The sequence below is a fragment of the Phoenix dactylifera genome, chromosome 18, assembly GCF_009389715.1.
Source record: "Phoenix dactylifera cultivar Barhee BC4 chromosome 18, palm_55x_up_171113_PBpolish2nd_filt_p, whole genome shotgun sequence".
Classification (NCBI taxonomy): domain Eukaryota; kingdom Viridiplantae; phylum Streptophyta; class Magnoliopsida; order Arecales; family Arecaceae; genus Phoenix; species Phoenix dactylifera.
Genome location: NC_052409.1, coordinates 972450 through 997191, shown reverse-complemented (window position 1 = coordinate 997191; position 24742 = coordinate 972450). Strand labels below are relative to the sequence as shown.

The window sequence follows — 24742 nt, the reverse complement described above, 5'->3', positions numbered from 1 at the left end:
CGATTTATTGTCTCTAGCAATCACTTGTGGGCTGGGGACCGACCTCATGAGACCATTTCGGTCCATACTGGAGAACTCAGTCTCTCGGGCTAGGCTCTATTGGGCAGAGGATCACCTTTCTTTCCTAGAAGAGCATGAAGCAAGAAGCTAGGGATCTTCATGCTTTGATCAGTAGGGAGCCAGCTCGGCAGATAGATGGAGGTTGGATTTGGAGGATGCAGATTGACTGGCATGTGGTGCTTTTCATCTGGAAGGTAGCATGGGGATGCCTATCGACCAGGAATTTGGTAGCTGGGTGAGGAGTGTGGTTGACCCAATGCTGCGAGGTGTGCACGAATATCGTGGAGACTATTGATCATATTCTTTTGCAGTATCTCAGGGCCAGGAAGATATAGAGCAGGTCACTTGTACCTCCACCCCACTTGGTGGAGTCAGCACAGGATTTGATTCACTTGTTGAGAGTTTCCTTGTTGAGAGTTTTCTTGCGGAGCCCCAGTTCTATTGATGCGGGGATCCTTAGAGCATATTTGGCTTATTATAAATGATTGGACAGGAATGTCGGCATTTTTGAGAGGAGGAGGTCATCGCCGAGAATGGTGGTGGATAGAGCTATGCTACATGCGGGGGAGTTCATCGCAGTTGCTGCTTCGTTCTCTTCTAATATGGCAAGGGACATATGCGGTACTCCTTCCGCTATCACAGCGTCCAGACACGCTCTTATTTCTTGAGTGCCCCCACTCCCTGGTCATCTCAAAGTAAACTTCGACGGTAGCATGTTGATGGATGGTGCATCTAAAGGTGTTGGTTTTGTGATTAAAGACTCTCTTGGCAGGCTGATAGCAGCAGATGGTCGCCGCACGCCAGGTCTTACTGTTGTAGGGGCAAAGCTTCAAATAGCTTGGAAAGGTATATCTTATGCGAGACGGATTCTTAGTGCCAAGCGAGTGCATCTAAAGGAAGATTCTTTTCTGGTGATTGATTGGATCCGAGGTGTGAATAGGTATGACGATGGTCATCTACTCATCTAAGAATCTGCTTCAGAAGATAGATGATTTTTAGGTAGCATGTGTTCCGAAAGGCAAACATAACTACAGACTAAGTCGCTTCCTTTGTCCCATATCTGTAGCTGACATTCCATCTCCTCTGTATTTTTTACCTTTTTATAACTTGGCATGATGTATTCGTGTGTGTCGCTCCCTTTGTGTGTGTCGCTCCCTTTGTCGCATATCTCTAGCTGACATTCCATCTCCTCTGTATTTTTTTACCTTTGTGTGTGTGAGAGAGAGAGAGAGAGAGAGAGAGAGACGTCTCACTCTCTCCAACAATTGGCCGATGCAGGTTTTTGCCGATTGACCCATTGGTCCAAGTGGTCAAACACCTCCGGGTGGTCGAACATCTCTAGCCAACTGCACTTGTTCCGAAAGACGAACATGACTGCAGACTGAGTCACTTCCTTCATCACCCAGCACTTCAAGAAATTTCTTTAGACATCTATAGTTGACATTCCATCTTCTTTGTATTTTTTACTTTTTTTTTTTTTTTGTAAAGATGTACTCACGTGTCTGACAGTTGGCCGGTGCAGGTTTTTTTTTATAATAAAACTCGCATCTTATATCGACCCAACCCGCAAAGCTTGGTGGGTAGTGGGACAACCGGGTTTTAAAACACCAGCGGTAACTACCTACATACCTACATGATTCACCATTATCGTTTAAAAAGAATAATAGAAAATAAATTGGCATTTTTGCATCCAGTCATCAGAGCAGGAAATAAATTACTATATGATAAAATATAATACACAACAATGAACATGCAACAGGCAATGAACCAACATGACATCCGCTCGACATGAACAGGAAACCAATTTGAGTTCAGAATGCATTTTGCGCATTTGATTTGGAGCAAGAAAAACAAGGCTTGCAAGTTTGAGATTACAAATTAGAGAAATTTTTATACACCGTGAACCTTACATCGTCGAGCTGTCTCCGAGCAAGTATGATGATCATTCAGCAATGGAGAGCACGTTCCTGAGCCAGCAAAAAATGAAATTTGAATCTATCAATGACTTTGGAAGGTTCAAGATACTAAAAAGCATCCATCAAGTTCAAAAGAATATGCAGCAATGGTACAAACATAGAACTAACACCGAGCAATCCAATTTTCAAACATACCTGCTAATGAATGATAGAGAAGTGAGAAAATTTTACATTTATAGCAATACGAGAAAATTTTACTTCAAACAATGCAATACACTCACTCCAATATAATGGTTGAGGGAAAATGCCAACAGCATACCCTTTTTGAAAAAAAGGATCTCATGCTTCAAATCAACAAAAGCATGCACATTTTGGCAGTAGTATGAACTTGTAGTTGTCGCAACAGAGAAAGCTACATTATGTATTAATTTAAAGCATGACTATTACTAGCAATATAGACAACTTAAATGACCAAGATGCCGAATGTTGCAGTACAACACAAAATCACATCACAAAACATTTATTGGAGATCTTAGAACAGCAAGTTTGTGTGGAGGCCACTAACTTCTCTGGTGCCGAAAAGCAGAATGCCTCCATTTCTCATTGCAGCTTCAATTAGCTAATTGCAATATAGCTCCAAAGCATACATCAGCCCGAATGAATCTGAGCTATAGCAGCACCAGGGCAGGGTATTTTACCATGTATCACAAAGCCTCATACATAGTGTATCCTAACTTTATTAAGAAATCTAGATCAACAAGGACTTTTGGTATATTAATTCTCATGTACATTCTCCTGTAAATGCAACGATCGGGCAGATAGACATAGCGCACTCCCAGTTCATGAGTCTAATGCTACCCACCTCCCCCCCAAAGTTCATGTCAGAAACTTTCAGCTGGTTTTGTAACCTTACAAATTCAAATAGCATATAATAACCAAGGAATCTTTGACCTGGATCAAGCTTTAATGATGGTAAAAGAATTTTCAGCACTTCTATCTTTATAATTAACATTCATTCTTACATTTACAATGTCACAAATGCTTACCAAATTCCACATCCACTTGATTAAACTCCCAGTGCACGATCTGCCTTGAGTTAGTTGAGGAAGAGTCAAGATAACTACTACACTGTATCTCTTGGAGGTACTTCTATACAAAGGTTATCAGCCTGCATAATGCACCAAGTTTTTCTTTAACAAAGTAATCACCAATGACTTGTACAAAATCTCTCATTAAATTATAGCAATTGAAAGGGTGGGGGAAGACTCATACTCAGCCAACACTTACCGATACTGCGAAGGTTGGTTCATGAATTGTGACCGTATTATAAGTGTTAGCTAGAATGACCAATGACTCATCTAACACATACACTTCAAGTCTCAATTAACTTACAAATGATTCAAAATCACCACTAATCAAAGGTATTCATGAAAACAGAAGTGATAACAATCAATCAGAAATGCTCATGCAAAAAAGTTGGCATATTTTAAGAATCCTCAGTGGGTAACTGGAAATGATACGTTGACATTGGTAACATTTAATTGGGAAGTGGACACATATAGAGAACAAGATAAGGTAATATACAAGCAGCAAGGAGTAAGCAGCAGTGTCAAGCAAAATGAGCAATGACTCTTGGATTAATAGCAATCTCTATTTTTCAACATTCTAAGGCATACTTCTGGATCTGCCACACAAGAAATACAAAAAACAAATTATTTCTGATTATTGTTAAAATAAACTGACCGTTCCCAACATTGCTGCAACTGGTTTTAAACCAGTATCACCATTGGAAACAGTTTTCAAACAAAATTTAATGGATCTGCAAATGTAATCTCGTGATAGATAAAACAAAATCAACAAATGGAATAAAGAACCACATCTATTTAGTTTTGGGCAATGGCACTAAAATATCTTATATGGTTGAGGAAAACTATTCAGAGTCTTGAGGCGGTAGGCCAAGAAAGCGTCATAAACAGAAAAGAAAATAAAATGGTGCGGTCCCACTGCTTGAGAAATTGTGAATTATCTTATTTGTGGTGTTCATTCATAATAACTGTATACCACTGTCTGAGAAGACTTAGTAGAGTGCACCTTACCTCGCCTTAAGGCAAAGTTCTCATCAAACACCATGTGGCCAAAGGGATAGAATACAAAGCAATACATATGCATTAAATACCTAGTGCATTCTATATGCCATTAGGTGTACATTTAGAACAAAGTGTTCTACAATAATAGGTACCCATTAGAAATCCGAGATAATACCAACAACAATGCTAGAACTTAAGCCTGATACTGCTAACTTGTTTCCTATCCTTCTGAATGTTTAAAAGTACTATATTTTTGGAAAAAAACCTAGTCCTTAGAGACCAAATATAGATTTATATCATGCGATGATGTACAATACGTGGCGATAGTTCTCAAGATGAAAAAAGAGTAGACTAACCCTTATTGGTGCATCTTGATCCATATTAGCCAGTACAATAGTGTGCAATAAATTGCTAGACACAAGATGATATAGCTCCAGCACAGGGTCAACTTATACATACATATGACTGAACCTGCCTAAACTCAAATATTTACCTAGTTGGGTTTGACTTCTCATTTACCTCTCTCCATACCTCTTAGTACCTCTTCCTCAAGCCCATGGAGTTAAATTGCAATAGGATATAAAATACCTGTGATTATTAGTATTGATCCCATTATCATCTTCCTGAGACAATGACAGGAGGAATACAATCAGTAAATGATTCAAGAGCAATAATGCCAGTCCATCTTCAGGGAAGTATCTATCTAGTTTTAACGGGAAAGGTAACAGTCAATGTATGTGTGTAGCAAGGTTGGCCGAATGGGTACCGGACCCATGCTAGTCGGCAACCGGTTCGGTACAGGATGAATTAGGCGGTTCAACCTAGGATGACACATGATTCAAGCCTTTTAAGATACTGAAAAGCAGGGTTTTTTTTTTTTTTTTTTGTTGGGGGGGGGGGGGGGGGGGGTAGATACCAACTGGCTCAAACCGGTTCGACCCGATGCACCGGTTCCGCTCCAAACCGTCCGGTTTAAAGCGATTCACGCTATTTTCCGAAAAACTGTGTCGATCTATATCAGTTCCGTGCTGGTTCAATTCGGTACAAGGTGAACCGGACAGTTTGGCAGATCATAGTGTGTAGCTACACAGTATTCTTTTTTTGAATTATTATTGAGCTTGCTTTTTATCGATTCTTCATTAATTGAATGATTTCTGCCCACATTTGCACCTATATCTTTATCTTTGGATACCAAAGCCTTCATTCAACAATTAGCTGCCTTCAGCTTCATGCCCCTCCTTTTGATATTGTTTCATATCCTTGTATAACAGAGGCCAAGAGGGGTATTTTAAATCCTTAATAAAGAACACATGTGAAATGTGTAGGTAATATTGCGCCACATGTTCATGTAAGCTCCTGCTACAATTATTAAGTATGATACTACAGAATTTGAAATTATTCAAAAGCATGTTTTATGAGACCCAACTCCATGCATTTTAAAAAGCAAAATGAGGTTCCTACAGTCATTCATGATAAATCCTACATCCACAAATTACAAGCCATTAGGAGATCTCTACAATCAACACCAAGAAGGTTCAGAATCTTCTAGATTTGTCCAAGGATCAGTTATAAACCTTCCTTTACACACTACTAACAATCATTATATAAGATTGCCCATCTTAAGGTTCCACGATCTGTACAAATAAGCTTGAGGTTTTGTGTGGATCAAAACTAACATACCAATCAATTTAGCAAGGAGTAATGGAGCAGTACCAAATTGTGTAAATAGGGTTCCAAGGGGATACATGCATGCATGGATACACAGGGGATGAAGTGGAGGGGGTGAGAGAGAGAGAATTCAGTGAAGATCATGATAAGTGAGAAATAATAAAGAGGGTCAACTTAAAGATAAATGAAATAGCAGCGAACCTAAAATTATTACCTCAAGCATATTTTCCTCAAGAAAGAAATTTGGTCCTGTGCAACTTGTGTCATGTGGGCCATCATACTGAAGAATCCTGAGCTTGCCTTCCTGCACTTGACCATGGAATTGTCACAGTTTGTACTGGAAGCTCATGTTCCCCAAAAAATGATCATCAAGTTCTTAAGCCATCACCTTAGTCCCATAAACAAGACCTCCTCCAACTGAAGGATGAAAGCATGCAACATTGACCTCATCTTCTGCACTAGGAAGAACTTTTACAAGCTCCATATCTGAAACTCTATAAACCTGGAATTAAATATTCAAAAACAGTGTAACATGGAAATGCCAAAAAGTATACAAGTATTTGTTATGGCTTTCATAGAAAAGAATTCTGTATAAGCTTCAAGAAAGAGGAAATTATGCAAGAGTTACAAAATATTTAAAAGAATTCACATGATAGGAGAATCTTGAATTCCTATTTCTACAAGAATGGACAGTGTAAAACTAAAACAATGGAAACTGAATCATATCAACCTCCAATATTGTGTATATAGGTATTGCAGTCTCCCCATCAACAACAATGCTCCTTAGAAGTGAACTATGGCGACGGCCATATGCTAATAATATGTGTTCTGACGTAGGAGAGAACTGCATCGGAAAACATTAAAGAAAAAAATCAGTGAATAGTATGGATTTCTAGAAATTCTACTGTGCAAACCAATACAAACATTCATAATAAGAACAATGTAAAAACTGGTAAAAAGGTACTAATACCCTGTGTCACGAACTTTTAATTCTACATGTAAAACCAACAACATATTATACCCGTGTTTAAGTTCATTTTTGCCCAACAATGAATACTTGCATTATCACCTATACAACACTGCTTCCCAGGTTTCATGATATGAAAGCTTGGGAATATCCTTTATGACTCATCCTGAAGGCTTTCAACATCAATGACAAACAGCTTGGCCTGTCTTACAACAGATAACCACCATTAGATGCAGGGCCATACAGAGGTAATAAACTCTCTGTTGAAAAGTCATTAGAATCCAATAACTTGATTGCCTGCCAACATAAAGGAAGTTGAAGGGATCCTGCACTGATTTAGGGATATACCCAACATCCCATTTTATAAAAAACCTTCCTTCTCTGTTTGTTACCTTCCTTTCCTCTAGTATACTTGCATTATCACCTATACAACACCCAGGTTTCATGATATGAAGGCTTTGGGAATATCCTTTATGACTCATCCTGAAGGCTTTCAACATCAATGACAAACAACTTTGCCTGTCTTACAACAGATGGCCACCATTAGATGCAGGACCATAGAGAGCTAATAAACTGTCTGTTGAGAAGTCATTAGAATCCAATAACTTGATTGCCTGCCAACATAAAGGAAGTTGAAGGGATCCTGCACTGATTTAGGGATAATACCCAACATCCCATTTTATGAAAAACCTTCCTTCTCTGTTTGCTACCTTCTTTTCCTCTACTACATAAAAGGTCCATCGCTCCACTGCTAATCTTCCTTTCACCAAAAAAGCATATAATTGTCTATTTCTGATTGATTGAGGTGGGACAGAACCTGTTAATTGACTTGCTCTCTTTCCTTACTAAAAGTCCTCTTGTCCAAACTCCATCCTGCTCGTGTTTCCAGTTTATCAAAGTTGATTATAATTATGTGAAATGGAGGGTTGGATGTGATGTCATGGCTTCTTTTCCCAAGTCCAACATCGGTGATCTGTAGATAAAATTATACTATTCCTTTTCTGTTTATTGGTTCCCTTAATCATCATAGACGCACGCTGGGAACGTCGATGTATGTATGGTTTAGATACTTCAATACATATAGTAGTGGCTGAGTCTAGGACAGAAGAGCATAACAGTTCTTCCTCTTCCACATGCAATATACCACAGAGAATTGATACATCCACGGAGTTGAGGGAAAAGGACGGGCAAGTGGCAGTGGTGGTAACCATGTAATAACTTGATATTTCAGCAAGTTCATCTATATCAAAGAAATATACACTAATAACTGCAACGCCAATCTTTTCCACCAATACTAACGTTTTACCAAAAAAATGAGTTATATCGACAGATTTGGATGGAGAAAATATAGGGAATGGGCAGTGAATATTTATCCATATTTAACAAAAAAAATAAAGTATACAGATATGCAACACCTAAGCCTAAAAGATTGACACTATATGCTTTCTATACTTCTCTTTCAGGTCATCTTGGAGGTCAATAGACAGTGAAATATAATGTGTCTCTAGTCCTTGAAACACCTCGGTTCTCTATTAAACCAATCATGTGGGATTATATTCTTCAAATCTAAAAAGCATTGCACTGAAAGAATATATGCATTTGGCAACTTACTTTAAACATATCTAAATATTATTTTATACTCTTAATATATACCTGTATATCTAAAAAATAGTTTATCACCTTCATGTAGCCTCCCAGTTGCACCACAATTAAATGAAATTTTTGGGCTATTTTTCTGAACTTTCCTGTTGTGGTCAAGCTACTTCTAAGAGCATCTTATGCAGGTGTCATTAAAGATAAGGCAGGATATCTGTCTCAGAATATTTGCTGACGAAATTTACTTCTATTAATGTGGCTTTACTCACTGACATGTGTCCAATAAGCCCAAATAAAAAGCTACGGCACAAGTTATGGACCTAAAACTCAACTGTTGATTTTATCCTGAAATAAATACTCAAGGGAAAAGACAAGTATACACGAGGCTTGATTACAACTGCCCCTAACCTGAATAGAAGTCAAGCAATGAGCAGCTCTGATTGCTCTTGAAGCTAGCACCATGCCGAAGCTGCGGCAAAAACAGAAAAATCAAACCATGATACATGCATGGAACATTTTTCAGGGAAAAAGTGGTTACAACACATAAATACCAAAAAGCAACAAGTTTCACTCTTACGTTGCCTCTTCAAGAGAATAGATGCGAAGCTCGTACATAACTTGGTGAGCTGAAATTGGGTGGCGTGTTGGGGAAGTTGCAGCCCCTGTAGCATCATGTTGCATCTGTGACTGAACTCCTGGATCACCTTCGACATGGGGCAGTAAACATGCAACACAAGCAACCAAAAATCGGCCACAAGGAGAAAAATGGGCACCCATTTCACTGTCATTATTAAATGCATCTAATTATTCAAATAGAATGTAATCTATGACCAAAAACAGCAACAAGAAATCTAAAGCTAATCTGTTCAGCTATATAAATTCAGGGTTATAGTTCATTCCTATCAAAGGCCATACTGGTGTAGCATGCACATATAAGCAGAAGCAACCTTCATTTCATAAAGTTGAGATAGACAGACCATAATAGAAATAAAAGTAAACTTGTATTTTGAGATTATCATACTGAACTCTTACAAAATGTTATGACCAATTATAAGTTCTCAGCACAACAGATGAATTATTATGACTGAGAAGCATGCTCATGATAGAGAGTAGATCAATAATTTCAACATGGTACTCATGTGACTTCAGTAAGCAGAAGCTAAAAAGGGGGAACAAAAGAAAAACAGAAAAAATTATGACTTAATTATTACAAATAGGAACTTCACCTGCAAAGGACAGCATGTGGTATAGTTAAACGGCATGTCTCTGGATCTAAAGGGGCACATGGTTCTTGTATATCATGTGGCCATATTCTTAGCTTCACTGTACAAGGTAGTTCAGCAGCAGCTGCCGCAGCCAATGATGTAGGAATTTCAGATTCAACACCGCTGGGACCAGGATGAGGCTCAGCTTCATCATTTTGGGCATTAAGAAAGGAGGCACCTTCTCCGGCAGCTGTAGAAGCCATCAAACGGGAGCGTGAACGATGACGAGAACCAGATCGTCCAGTTACCCTAGCATGGCCATTAGTGGTTGCCATTGAAGAAGCAGCCACTAGAGCTTCCACATTACGGGTATATAGCAATTCAGGTGTCAAGAAGTCAGCTCCTGTTCCACGAACTACAGATGAATTTCCTTGCAGGCCTGCATGAGTTTGACCCATTAACCAGCCCTGTAAAAAAGGCAACTCCCAGCTTGCTGGATCGCTAAAAGGAATAAATTGATGAAGTTGTCCACCATCTAGACTTCTTAATAGCATTTGAAGGTCAGTACTGCCTGAAGAGTTTGAAGAATTGAAGGCAGAAGAACTCTCTAAACCTGGCCTAGATTGCCTCACAGGTATTCTTATAGTCACCCCATTGAAAGGGGAAGTAGTTGATGGCCCATTGTTCAAAGCATCCAATCTCTCAACCATGCCAGTAGAACTTCTTTGCTGAAATCCAATGCTAGGCTGCCCTTCAGTGTTTTCTGCGCTTCCCATAAAAGAATCATATGTTACTGTTTCCATTCCAGTCAGCATAGAATCAGCAACTGAATCTTCTGTCATAATATTTGAGCTAGAAGGTTCTCCAGGAGATATATCCATCGGGCTTGCTAAGTTCTCATCTTGGTTTCCCATATCTACGTTTCTCTGTCTCCGCTGCCCATTACTGGAGCTACTAACCCTTGTAACCTGTTGCAAAGGCATTCTTCCATCATCTTTTACAAATGTTGGCCATAACAAATATGAAGAAGGTATAAGAGGCACCTTAGCCTCCAGATGTGGACGAATGCTTGAATTAATGTTTGCAAAAAAGACAGCAGGAGGAGGATAGTGCAAATAGCCAGATGAAGTTGCAAGTGTCAGTGGCGAGTCTGGCGAATCGAGATCATTCACCTGCAAGCCAAGCAGCTTAGATTGACGATATTGTAAAAGTGAGCAAACAATAATGCAAATATGATGCTATATAAAAAATTCCACCTCAGCTGTCAATAGAAATGGCGCTGCATGGGGATGAAAATGCACAGCCCTCAAAGAACGCCGAGTCCTCAACACAATCATTGGGGAAGAAGCTTCTCCCCTCTTATTGTAGTTCCATATGTACAGCTGCAAGATGATTATATTTTAGAGTTTTAAACTGTGAGATTTAAGTCTCCTCACAGCAGCAAAACCAAGACTAAAGTGGGGAAGATAAATTTTGGGCAAGATGAATGGGGAAGAGAAAGTTTGAGCAAGATGAATCTCTATTATATACTTCCAAGGTTAGGAATAACTCACCTTGTGACCTGATGCTACAGCAAGAAGCTCTCCTTGGGCATGAAAAGCAATCGAGGCAATTGGTCGATCTGTGAAAAGAGGGAGGAGGGCCATATGTTTAATGCCCCTAAGTAATGTTGATAGCAATAGACTATATTATCAAAATATAAAAACAACAAAAATCCTATTGCTTAAACTTGTTATATCACAGAAGAAATTTTGCAAGAGATATTACAGAAATCACGTGACCCAATACAATCCGTGGTATAAGCATCCCAGATACGAACTTCGTGATCCAAGCTACCACTTGCAAGTATTTCTGAATACAGTGGATGGAACCTAACCTGCAGATGATCAACTAGATTAAAATAATACCTCTAAAGATAATGATGACAGAACAGGCCCATAACCACTATGTAACTTTCTGAAACACGAAAGAAAAGGAATGAACACTAAGAATAATCATAATTAATGACTATGATGATGGGAAACAATAGTTTAGCTTATTGAACTAGTTTGTAAAACAAAGATTCAAATTTGTAAATAAAAACTAGCCAGCAGATAATAGTGCTCTTCAAGTTTATCATATACCACGGAAAAACATTATGCAAAGTCAGATGATCACAAAAAACCAAAGACAGACTTGGAAATAACATTAAAACCAAAATACCCAAAATAATAGCTCAAAATGAAGTGTCAATAGTTGCTACGTCCAGGAAGCATTGAAAAAAAAAAGGCAACAAATGAAACTTGTATGATAGCCACCCTCTGACCTTATATGTAAAAGTCTCGTAATTTTATTTTAAATGTAGTAATTTTATTTTAAATAAGAAGGCACACAGGGATAATTCAGAGGATAAAACAGTATAACAAAAATCTACCTAATAGGAGGTTATGAAATATGACAGTCCAATAAGATTCATTCTAGAATAACATGCAATTTGGAAACTCCATAAAGCAAGTCCCCGCAAGCAACCATGACACCCCAAAAAGAAGACTTAGCATACTAACTTTCATAATAACAATGAGTTTCACATCTCTAGCAGCATTTTTGCTGCAACTCAACTAATTAATTATCGTGAAACTTGTGGCAACTATCTTCTGATACAAGCATATGGTAAAAGGTGGATAAGGTTCACCTAGTAGAATAATTAAATTTGTCAATATATTACAGCAAATAAAAAGCAAAAACCAAGGGATAAGAATATAGGGTAGACATACCACCCAAGGTGTTCGTCGATGGCCCATTAACACCTTCAGACAGTTTCCAGTGTGGCAGTCAATTATCTTAACAGTGTGGTCACCACTGGAAACAAATTGAGTCAGTAGAATTATTAAGTACAATACAGAGCTAAAGCAGGGGCATTCACTTACTGCGTGGAAGCAAGAGTTTTTCCATCAGAACTAAATGCTGCTGCAATTGTGGACCTCGGAGGCGGCAAAAGAGGACAATACGTGGCTGACAAGTGACGCAACGACTCTGCTTCTACCCTGCAAAAGCAATGCATGACATAATCAGCCCTTGCCATTGCAGTATAATTCTGGTTAAGGGAGTCCAAATTACAGAAACGACAAGCAAATTAACAAGTCTATCAGTGGCAATTAGATAATCTTTACAGAAAAAAAAAATTCTGAAGTATAATGGTGCTTTACCAAGAAATAAGAGCATGTCGTGCATCAACAGTTTCACATCTTAGCTCGATGCAATCAGCTCTCCCCTTTGAAGCTTCTCTCCACAGCCTTTTCGAGTAGCATTTTGCTCGAGGAGAGATCTCCCTCCGTGCTAACAACGGATAAATATTTCTATGACTAAGAGGGGAAGAAAAGGAAGCAAAACCAAATATCAATAAGTGAATGGTATAAACACAACAAAAATACACACATAGTCCAAATATTAGTATGTTATTGTACAGTGGGCAAACAACCTGATCACATTGTCAAACCATCTGAAAACCAAAGAAAAATGTACAAACAAAAATCATGTGTACTGGCATAAAATATACGCTTTTTTATATAAGATGATATTGCATTTGATAATGAGCAAATGAATGACAAGTTTACCGCAATTCAGAGTGATCTAACACCAGTATTAGAAAAAAATCAAAAAAATAAGATTCAACATGGACATCTTTGGAGGCGACAATCCACGTAATTGATAAATGCAGTATGAAACTACAAAATTTCCCCACATTTCCTCTAGACTCCAAAGACTTAATTCAAGAATTGCAAACTTTGCAGAACTTCCTATCCTCATTAGCATGTTTATTCAATACAATTCACAATATGTGATAGGAGGCAGGTCAGCTAGGTATTCATCCACCATCATTATGTGTGCATGTGTAGAGAGGGAGAGAGAGAGAGAGAGCACGCTTCTTCCATCTATAGTATTGTTCTTCTTCCCACCACCTCTTCGCATTTTATGAGCAAAGTCTCATCCAGATGGTGAAAAATTATTTCTGTCCTGTGTTCTTAAAGACTCAAATCAGTGAATCCTTCCTTCTTCCATCTATAGTATTGTCCATGACTCCAGGCTTTAGATAGAAAAGACTGAACAATTAAACTAAACTTTAATTAATATCCCATCTAAACCCAAAGCCTTAATCTCTTCATAACAGCTAAAGCCTCTAAAACATTTTTAAACAAATTACAATAATTCCTAGTATAGTTCCTATCAGATAACTGAATACAAGGAAACAAAGACCGCTCCAAAGTTAAAGCCAATGAATAAAGAGAAGAATAATCTGGAAGCGCATATAATATATTAATTTGAACTGAAATAACCCAAGAAAAGCAATCTAGCAGTAGATATCATATTCCAAGTGCCCTATGAGAGAGAACATCTGAGAAGAAAGCTGTTGGATACCCAAGTGAATTCCTAATCAGAGCCCCAGTCAAGTGCTGAAGACAGATTCCAAAGCCCATATATCATTTTATTTTTTGAAAGTAGCACGGCTTTATGTCCATATTTTGCAGCCCCTGTTGGGCCTGTATAATCCCACTTTAGGTGACTCACACCTCATGGTCTTGGACTTTTAGCAGCATGGAGAAAGCAATCTAATCCCTTGGCCAAATCATCACATTTCTAAGCTCCAGTCATCTAGTCCTTAAGCCCATGCCAGGTACTAGTTTGAAACAGCAAATGGCCAGACCCTTCTCAACTTTTATGTTTCCACTCCCAACATGATGATGAACAAGGTGCAGTATCAACTCTAACATTTCTGAACTGCTTTGTGTTGAATGCCCACACATCACCAAATCCAACTATTGCAAGTTGCAGATCTCATGGCAAATGATCCAGATGGCATTGGCTCTCTACCCGACAGGATCTTTCTTTGCCAGTGGCAATCATAGGACACTGATATCTTGGTGTAGACCCATGGGACAGTCGACCTAGCTGGAGATATAGCCTTTGTGGCCATTTCTCAGTCGATCTGTGTGATTCAACCCTCACAAGCAGCTTGGCATTAGCCCAAGGCTGTGATGGATTGGTTGGTCACAAATTGTGAGCTTCTCTTTAGCAGAAAACTGGTAGATATATAAATAAATAACATTCTCCTGACCATCCCAGATCTAAGAACCATCTAGATGATAAATTTCACTACAATTGACTTTCATGAAGTTCACTTTTCAAAGTCATAGTAACCAGCCATACAATTAATCATGCAGCATACAAACAGAATTATACACACACGCACCAGCTATACTGTCTGTGTATGTATGAAGTAGCTGGCACCACATAAGCCAATGATCAAAGACAAAGGAACATATCAAACAAATTCATAACAGTTACATTTTTTTACCTGTGCCTTAAGCTGGAATATGATGAAGATTGAGAAAATGCAGGATGTGAACTAGATGACGAAGTGGGTGCTGAGAACTTTGCATCATCTACCCAGGGTTGAGACATTTCATCCTTTTAATAAGCTGTTCCTGAAAATCATTACAAAGAAAACCAAGACGGTCAAGGTGCATGCCTCAACGTGAAAACTCAATTTAGCGTGATTGATGATTGCATTCCAAGATAAAAAGAAGGCATTGGTACATGAGGCAGTTAGTTTTGGGAAACCTCGCTCTCAACTTAGGAAGCTATTCATGAGAATGACAAACATAATTTCCATAACCCATAATGAACAAGAATGAGATACGTATAATCTCAAGCCTTATGGAGACCTCTTTGACCATATCTGAGGAAGAGAAAATGAACACAACTATCAAACTAAGAAAAAGGGTTACCTATTCCAACAAGTTGTACCAAGCCACACAGAGACCTCTTCGACCATCTCTGAGGAAGAGGAAATGAACACACTAACTTATAAGCATCATAGAAAGCCACACAGAGACTTCTTCGACCAACTCTGAGGAAGAGGAAATGAACACCACTACTAGCTTATAAGCATCATAGAACTGATGATGATGATGATGATGATGAAGCCCAAATACAATTGGTAAAAAAAAGGTCCTTTCCAAGCTCGGATGTTATCTGAATAAAAGCCAAAGTTCTAAGGATCTGAATGCAAGCCAAAGTTCTAAAATGTCAACTGAAGCCATTGATGGGAAAAAGTTGAGATGGACCACAAAAATAGATCAACTGAAGCTATTGATGGTAAAAAGTTGAGATGGGCCAAAAAAATAGATCAAAGATTCTTATCCGGCCAAGGAACCCTTAAGGAAAGGCAAATGATAACACTGACTTAAACAACATGGATTATTTTCTGTGACAGTCTCAAGCCTTGAAACAGGTGCAAAATGACATAGTAGGAACAAAGTGGATCGGAAGAGTTGGTCAAACAAAAGCAAAAAGAAGAACCCAATAAAATTAGTCCATCTAGGTATAATTTCACAAATACAAAGAGTTGGTATTAGGCTTGAATGATCCACATAGTTGAGCTGAGAAATCTGCAGAATATGAACTCAAGCAAGCCTAATGTTTTTAATTTGCAAGCAGTCATGTAATGATGATTCATTTTAAACTAAGAGTTCTATCATGAGATAATGATCTGTTATGTTTGTTCTCAGTAGTAGCCACTTTATCACCGAGACGAAATTGGACCAACAAAAACGAATAAATAAACAATAATGGTAAGTTTCTTTCATGCAATCCCCTCAATTACTGTGAGGACCCTCCTCAAAATGTAATATATCAATTTAGGCAGTGTAACAAGTCCTATGATTGTCTTTGCATTAATGCATGACCACATAACAGCCTAGAGGCACATCTCCACCTCATTCACTGTACTTAGACTATAATTAAGAGACCACCATAGATCCCTCAGTCCATTAGATAATATAAATAAGCTTGCTGAAATAATTTGATTCAAGAATTTTTATTACCATGGTTGATGCACGGCCTTAACTTCGCATCCCTCTAAAGTTGCATACCATGTGTGTTTTTCCAGTACAAATTGAGAGCTCCTATCATAGTTCTAATTTAGTGTTCAGCGCTTCCTTAGTCCCGCCATCATTGCATCTACCGAATATAAAAGAAGTTTCCAAAAGAAGTGCAGAAAGTTAAAGGGTTTAAATTGACCTGGCCTGTGGTCACAGGAACTCTTTAGTCTCTTGAAGACATCTTCATAAACAAATCTGAAGAACATTTTCTTCCACATCAGCAACCAAATAAACTCTTTCAGTACTCTCGTTTTCATGGAAACAATATAAATGAAGCTGTCACGAATATAGCATCCAGCACATCCATTTGGATGCCAAAATTATCAAAGAAACCCCTTACAACGGTTACAACAAAGGGCACAGACCAATAAGATATAAGATACAGAACTGCTATCTCAATGTTCAGACGTGATTTAAACAAAAAAGGAAACAGAATTTCATGCATGTATATGTACATAAAATTATTTATAATAGCTCCTTTACCTGCCAACAGCAACTTTGACAGGTTAAAAATGATTATTAAGGAATAAAAAGAAGATCTGGGTGACAAGGAAGTAAATCACGTATTCTTGCACACTCAAGGACAAGAACGTGCGGAAAATGACGCAATGAGAGATAAAGGGGATTATAAGACCTCAACAGCCACAAAATCTCAGGCAAATGAGCCTTCTTCTTTGTTGAATGATACCGATTTAGTGGCAACTCAATCAACATAGGCGCTAAAAAACAACATAAAGAGTTAGACAACCTACAAATTTATATTTTTGATGGATACAACGGACTCGTGCCCCAACCTTCCAACTTCACGGAAAGATTATGCGATGAAAGTTGAATTGCGAACGTCAAAAAAAAAAATCAATTTCCTGAACTCTCATTGAGATCTACCATGTCCCTCATCATCAGTACCTTCCTTATCATCAAAAAGATCTCGACTTTTATCAATTCTTCCGCAGTAAATTAGTTCCTCGATGAACTGGACCTCTCCAACGACAGATTACTAACCAAGATTCCATCTTTCCTCAGGTTTCCACACGAATCTAATAAAATAACGCGAAATCCGATCTCAAATTAACGAGACAGCCAAATTACGCATAGAAACGCGAATCCAAACAACGATCAAGAAAAAAGTGAAGCGGAGGCAAAAGAATTACTCGAGAAATGGCTGAAATACATCAGATCGGAGGCAAAAAGCAGAGAATTCCGTCCCCTTTCCCCGCCCGCAGAAGATTCAAAAAATCGTGACGATCCGTCGCCTTCTCGACGAAGTACGGGAGGAGCTGGCGATTTCTCTGAAGAGCTAGCGCTGCGGGTCTCCCGGGGGAACGCGGGAGGTTTCTTCGGGCAGCGGAGGGACTCGTCTCGGCCGTGCGCTTCTCCGGCCTCCACCACGGCCTCAGTCGGATTCGAACGCGGAGAGATAACGAAAACCTAATTGGCAAGCTCAAGAAAAGAAAACCTAATCGAGGGATCGTTAAATCGGGGTCGGGACGGAACGGACCAGTCAGGGCCGTCGGATGGAGATCGGAAGGGCTGGAGGCGGTGGTACTGATGGACCACGCCCTCGGGGACCTGTCGTGGCTTTAGGGAGGACGGGCGATGCGCGCCGCTCCTCATTCTAACGGGACCGACGCGTGAGGGTGCGCGGTTTCGGGTCACCGGTCTACGTTCCTCTCGTTGGGATAGGTGGATTCGGTCACCGTCGTAGGTGGAAGAACTCTGACCGGACGGTAAAAGATGGCGGTGGTTTCCATATTGCGTATGGATACTTGTCGGATTAGACCGGAATGCAAGGCCTCTTTTTTGTCGGTTTAGGAAAAGGCTTGCTATTTTTTTTTTAACCGATAGAAAGCAATTGAATTGATATTAAAAAGTTAGATACTCTAAGTGTATATGTTTATAAATATTTAAAATTATATAAATAAATTGCAGGTTTATTATTTAGTATATGTCTTTATAAATTATTTTTTTAATATATCTTCATAAAAAATCTAAAATTACATGCATATCCGAACAAATTTACTACTTGCATGCGCGCCGTTATAATTTTTTTTTACATATACACCTTTATAAATAATTTTCTTTTATATGTATATTTTTATAAATTATTTATTTTTACCTATATATATCCTTATCGATTTTTTTTTTTTGCATATATATATCCTTAACTCAATAAAAGTGGAGGTGCAAAATAAATAATTTATAACGATATACATGTAAACAGTAAGTTTGCAAGGATATATATAAAAAATAATTTGTAAAGGTATACATACGAATAGTAATTTTTTAAAGATATAAATATAATTTCAAATATTTATATAGAGGTTGATGCAAAAAAGAATAATTTATAAAAATATATGCAAAAATAGAAAATACAGATATACATTCAATTTCAGATATTTATAAGAGTATAGATGCAAAAAAAAGTTTCTAAAAGTTTGGATTGCAATATTTGGATAAAGTAAATTAATTAAAATATTAGAGATCCCCGATGATATACCCCTCTTCAAAATAATGTGACGCTGGAGCTATGTCTTTCCTTGAAAATAAAGGAAGGAGGGAAGAATTAAGAGAGATGGGTTATGCAGACGTCCAAGAGGACTGTAAAGGATTTTGCTAGAAAAAATAATTATACAAGACACTAGATGCATTTAGGTCAAATCTTTTATTCGGCGAGAGCCAATCTTCTTTTAATGGAGGTTGGAACAGTGTTTAATAGAGCTTAAGTCACGCCATGACACACGGACATGAAGATCTAGACACCACTTTAATCGCTTATTGCTGTCTAATCAAACCTATCATGCTAGAAATGAGAGACACTTTCATCAACTTTAAGTAATCTAGGAGGGAGTGCCTTCAAATAAAAATGAGTGATCCTAAATGACCCTTCGCATTGCATACAAAACAGCTGTAATTCATGGATGTTGCTGCATTTTCAAGAGGGAGTTTTCTATATCCTGATATTCCATACCAACACCATGTTAGCAAGAGGAAAATCATATCATTTCTATAAATGGATTAAACCCGAAGCCACAACAATATGTAAAGTTGATCAAGCACAAAATTTCAAATCAAGATTCCGACGTGCATTAAAATTTATACTTGAAAGGTATCGAAAAACAATCCATGCTCATCGTTTGAATCTCAATCTCTTTGTAGGTATATGGCATTGATTCATATGTATGTTGTTGGTGCTGCTAGAATTCGAGGTCAGTTGAGGTTGGTTTTATTCCGAGGTAAAATTTAAGTTGGCCGAGATCTAAGATAAAAACTTCGAACTCGCAAATAGTGTGGACGTGGCTACTTGTTCTACATAACACACATCCAACATGAAAACCAAGTTTTTTTGTTGGAAGTTTTTTAGAGAGGTATTCTTCGATTCTCAAATTAGTTGAATTCTAAAGAGGCACCCTATGGACTGGGGAGGAGAGATGCCCGGAGCACTTCGGACCTTTTGTTTCCCGATTCTATTCAGTGTATTCGTGCACGTGAGGTATGAAATGTCCGTTTTAGTAATATAAATATATATATATATATATATAGTCGAATTCTAAAAAATAATGGAAGAATAATAATATTTTTTTAAAGGTAAGATAGAAAGTAGAAAAAGAAGAGTATACCTAAGGATCTTTTGATTCTTCTATACAAGATATTAGGTGGGAGTCCGTTACCAAAATTATCAAAGAGCAATAACTGCACGGCTTATTGGGCAATAACCGGATGGTGATAATCTTTCAATGTCGTGCATGTGGCGGTAATTGCATACGTGACAGTCTAACATATATGACTATGCGCACAGCAAAAATCAAGCAACATGGCAAAAATAAAAAGAAAAACACGAATAAATCCGCTAGAAGTATCTCTTGACGCTCTCGAACTCGAATGGAGGCCCAGGGCCCTGGGGCCACTTCTCTCTCTCCAGCGGATGCTATCATGATTCTCTCCAGCCTCCTCTCCTCCCCGTTCGCACTCCCTCCGCCTCTTTCCTCCGACCTAAACCCTTTTCCTATCCCTAGCCCTAATTTCTCCTCCTATCCGCTACCGTTTCGAGCTCGCCACTTCCTCTGCCCCTGCCGCCGCCGCCGCGGCGCTTCATGGGATTCAAACGCGGAGTCCGTCCGGCCCGGGAGATTCCGGTTCCGAGACGCCGAAGAAGGGGACGAAGACGGGGATCCTTGGAGGAGCGGCAGGAAGAGGAGATGGCGGTCCGATGAGTTTTCCGATGAGCTCGAGGAAGAATTCGATCCGTTTGGTGATGAGGATCCTGTGGAGGAGCCGCTGTGGGATAGGATTTGGATCTTCAAGGTATAATTTTTTTTTTTCTTTATCAGTGTTCTTTGCCCTGGATGTTTACTTATTTGCGCTAGAAAATATGATAACGGAGATTTTTTTCACCGAATGAATTCAATACGAAGAGATTGCTTCTCTGTTGGTATGCAAGTAATTTGAAGTGGATGGTAGGATATATAGGACGATTTAAGACTGACTGCGCTGATAAAAAGCTGAATCATTGGATATAAAAGCAAAAGCTAGTTTCTTTTTGTAGTTAGTTGAATCTAGATAATACTGGAAATAGAGTACGCTTCTGCACATAAATACCAACTAAAGCTGGGTAATTAGAAAAGGGATGGCAATGTACCGATAGCAGTTAATCTGAATTAGAAATGGAGATAGAGGATACTGTAAATGTGTGACAAGTAAGATTTTTTCTTTAAAACAAGATGTCATTTATGATGATGTGGACAAGAAATGGACATATATTGGTGGAGACTTTAAGGGTCACTTACAGGAAGATACCAGAGGATGTAAGAAGGTTAATCAAGAAGGATGCATGAAGATATAAGTAATTGGAGATGCAATCCTTGAATTCTTGCAACAGATCAATGAAGACATATAAGCATATGGATGCGTCTTAAGAACCGACCTAGGCTGCAAACGGTGGACTATTTTCTCTGTGTAGGAAAAAGAATTTAAGTTACAATTTTTTTTATCGAATTATTGTAGGGAAAACCATAGACTATTTTCTCTTTGTAGGAAAAAGAATTTAAGTTACAATTTTTTATTGAATTATTGTAGGGAAAACCATAGACTATTTCCTCTTTGGAGGAAAGAGAATTTAAGTTGCAATTTTTCATTGAAATATTGTAGGGAAAGCCATAGACTACATGAAATCCATTTGTAGTTATGGTCTATACTTTGATATAAAGAAGAGAATGAACGTCCAGGACAAAGTCAAAATGAATATGGTGGTTTAAGGGATATCTGAGGAGAATATTTTACTTATAATTGGATGATGCAAAGATCTATGAACTATGAAAGTTAGGTTGTTTTCAATTGGGAGCATGGTTAAACTGAATCTAGAATTGCAGGATAGAGGGGTTTTAAGGTGGGAAGCAAAGCATCATTGCTGCGGTCCATTGGTTATACGAAAAATGCCTGGATGGTGTGGAAGCTGATGGTATTGCGCTAGTTCAAGTTTCTGCAGTAGTGGCTCTCATTATTCCATCTTGTCACCAGATAAAAGAGGAAAAGATCAAGTTGGCGGTATATTTTTGGTCGGCTCAGTTTCCTGTCTGTGGCACCTAGCATATGGATTCAAGCATACCAGATGCATCAACATATATGATGTATGAGTTGGTTTAAGTGTAACCTACCTTTTCTATTGGTTCTTATAACCAAGATTAAGAATTTTAGGTTTCTTTCTTTCTTTCTTGTGGCGAACTAGTTAACCATCTCATCATATTGATATAATCCAGCTTAGTTGTTTGGTACTAAATTAACAATCATGGAGCCTTATGCTGAGATCCTCTTGTTTTGTCATTCGTTTGTATTTCAGAAAGCAGAAAAATGTTTCAAGAGAATTTTATTCTCCAAAATGAATAGTAAAGTGTTTATTTTTTGGAAAGAGATATAAGCATCGCAAGTGTCTGGCAACTCCAAAATGTGTTCCTTGTCTTTCTAAAACTGTATTGCAGTGCAAAGTTTTTTTTTTTTTGATGAAATATTGCAGTGGGAAGTTACAGGGGATTGAAATGAAGCTCCTTTAGTCTTATTGGATGGTTATCATATTTCACAGATTTTGCTAGCAAGTACTCAAGGATTGGCGATCACACTTACTGCACTTGTGTCAAGGAAAGATTTATAAATTGGTAATCTGTCGATTTTTTTTAAATATATCTTGAGGGAGGTTAAATGAAGCATCTTGATTTTTTTTTTTATTAGTGATTCAGCAGGTGATATTATTGAATCCCAAACTATAAGGGTTTGGAGTCTGTTTTAAGCAGGTTCTGTTCAAATAATCATTTTCGAGGCTTATATGGTTGTAAACTGATAGATATCACTTTCTCAAATCATGCATAGTAGCCAACTAAAGTTTTGCTCATCGATATGTTAATTTCCTTCCCCTGTTCAGTAGTCTTTTGTTGCTTGAGGATCGCTGACCATGCAAATTTTCAAGTTGGTAAATTCAATCTTTCCTTTTTTAACAAAAAAGAGTTAGCCATGTGCTGACTCTGCTCATAATCAGATGCATGATGTTTGGATAATGTGAATACTGGTGTTGTACTATAGTGCTGTTATTTACTGCTTAGGTTTTATAAAATTGAATTCCTATGGTCCGATCTTAACACAGCATTTGCTAATTACACATGTTACACAATATCCATGCAGGTATTCAAAGCATATGGCTATATGCTACCAGCTATCATCGCATCGATGCTTCTTGCAACAGGTCCAAAAGCTTTTCTAATGGCCTTGGCTTTGCCTCTTGGACAGTCAGCACTTTCTCTAGCAATTGATAAGTTGTGGGGTAAGGCAAGCGAAGGGCCAAGAACCAAGCCCAAGACCAAGAAGAAGCCATTTGCAAGGTCTGCCAGTGACTTTAATGGACAATGGCAAGACGAAAGCAGTGGTGACTACAGGGAAAGGCGGGGCTATCAGTCGTGGGTATCTGCAGATGGTGGTTCTGCTGCTAAGGGGAGTGACTCACAAAGACCCAGTTTTGGAGGATGGGATGAACTGGATGGGCAAGGGGAGCCTAGAAAAGGTTCTGCGAGAGGGCAACCAGCTACAGCAAATAGATCACCACCCAAGGGTGAGCCAGTGAAGAAGGGGAAGTTGTCGAAGAGAGGAAGATACAGGGATGTACCTCTGTTTTTGAGACTCTTGATTGCAGTTTTCCCATTCTTGGGTTCATGGACTAGGATACTGTAGTATGAAGCATGACCAGCAGGCATCCCGGTAATGAGAACATCATAATCCAGCATCTCATCAGCGCCTAAACACATAAAATGCGAGAGGAGGATCAGCAAGAGCAACAGCAGCAATTGTTATATTAATTCGTGTTGGGCAAGAGAATTAAAAGCTCGCCCACCCATCTGTAATTTCAGATCCTACTTAATCAAGATTGCTCATTCTTTTTGAACAGCTCCAGATCTATACGAATGCTTGTAATTTGGGAAAGCAGTACCATGAAATCAGGAACATGGTGGGGTTGTTATCTTCAGGAGGAATGGCTGTATCTTTGAAGTAAATGTCTATCATACAAGTATCTTTCTGATATTCAGTTACAGTCTGTAAGATAAACTGGTGTAAAACATGCTAGAACATGATCAATTTAATTTCTTTTGCTATCTGTGACTGAAATTACATGCCAAACATAACAAACATCAGTCATTCTTCCAGTAACGTCTTATGAGTGATTTCCCCCAGAGAGAGAGAGAGAGAGAGAGAGAGAGAGATGGGAGGAGACAGAAGACAGGGAGGTTGATGGGTTGGAATTCGTTGGCACCAAATATTCCAGTAATTGTTCATGCAACCATCGATCTCAATTGAAGGATTGCCAATCTAACATGAAGTTTGCATTCAATCACTCCCATAAAACTTAGTGGTCCTTGAAATAGTGTAGAAAATAAGAAGATGCATTCCACCACCAATAAACTAAGACCCCATGATATGGCGATCTAAGCACCACAATAGGGATCGCTTTCATTCCCAGATGGGTAAATAAATATAAACATTAGAAGCCTGACGGCACGTCAGAATTCATTTTTTGTCTCAGATGCAAAGAAATAGTAGATGCTATGCTAAGTTGCTAACGAACTCGGAACATCCCCATGCAGACATACTCAAATTACCTCCCCCTGTGGCATCACAGAATTGTCAGGAGGAAAATGAAGTGTTCCTTTTGCAATTAAGAGAGCGTGATAGCTGACTAGTTACAAAATTATGCCACCTTTTTGTGGTGGTTGGAACATTGCAATGGCAGAAGAAATCAATTGCAAGCCCTGGGGTAACAGTCAAACCTAGGCTGGTAAATTCCGTAATT

At 38.5% G+C, this 24742-nt stretch overlaps 2 protein-coding genes across 3 annotated transcripts; one reads left to right on the top strand and one right to left on the bottom strand.

Annotated features, from left to right (window-relative positions):
• Positions 1-1741: 1741 nt before the first annotated feature.
• On the bottom strand, positions 1742-18003 carry LOC103706953. 2 transcript variants are annotated; one of them, XM_039115313.1, is made up of 18 exons: positions 17571-17987; positions 16559-16614; positions 14832-14961; positions 12685-12840; positions 12406-12522; positions 12253-12337; positions 11267-11375; positions 11053-11120; positions 10756-10881; positions 10543-10671; positions 9521-10467; positions 8872-9075; positions 8703-8763; positions 6462-6575; positions 6120-6233; positions 5946-6035; positions 3023-3144; positions 1742-2027 (listed from the first exon to the last, which is right to left on the bottom strand). In XM_039115313.1, exons 3-17 carry the CDS (start codon positions 14936-14938, stop codon positions 3100-3102), a joined length of 2472 nt encoding a protein of 823 aa, XP_038971241.1. In that variant the 5' UTR covers positions 14939-14961; positions 16559-16614; positions 17571-17987; the 3' UTR covers positions 1742-2027; positions 3023-3099. The 2 variants fall into 2 exon arrangements, with proteins under 2 accessions (XP_038971241.1, XP_026660399.1); XM_026804598.2 differs by lacking the exon at positions 16559-16614 and having other exon boundaries at positions 17571-18003.
• A 2219-nt stretch (positions 18004-20222) lies between these two features.
• LOC103706952 lies at positions 20223-24047 on the top strand. Its single transcript, XM_008791237.3, has 2 exons — positions 20223-20721; positions 23086-24047. The coding sequence occupies exons 1-2, from the start codon at positions 20299-20301 to the stop codon at positions 23626-23628; spliced, it is 966 nt and encodes a 321-aa protein (XP_008789459.2). The 5' UTR covers positions 20223-20298; the 3' UTR covers positions 23629-24047.
• Positions 24048-24742: the final 695 nt, after the last annotated feature.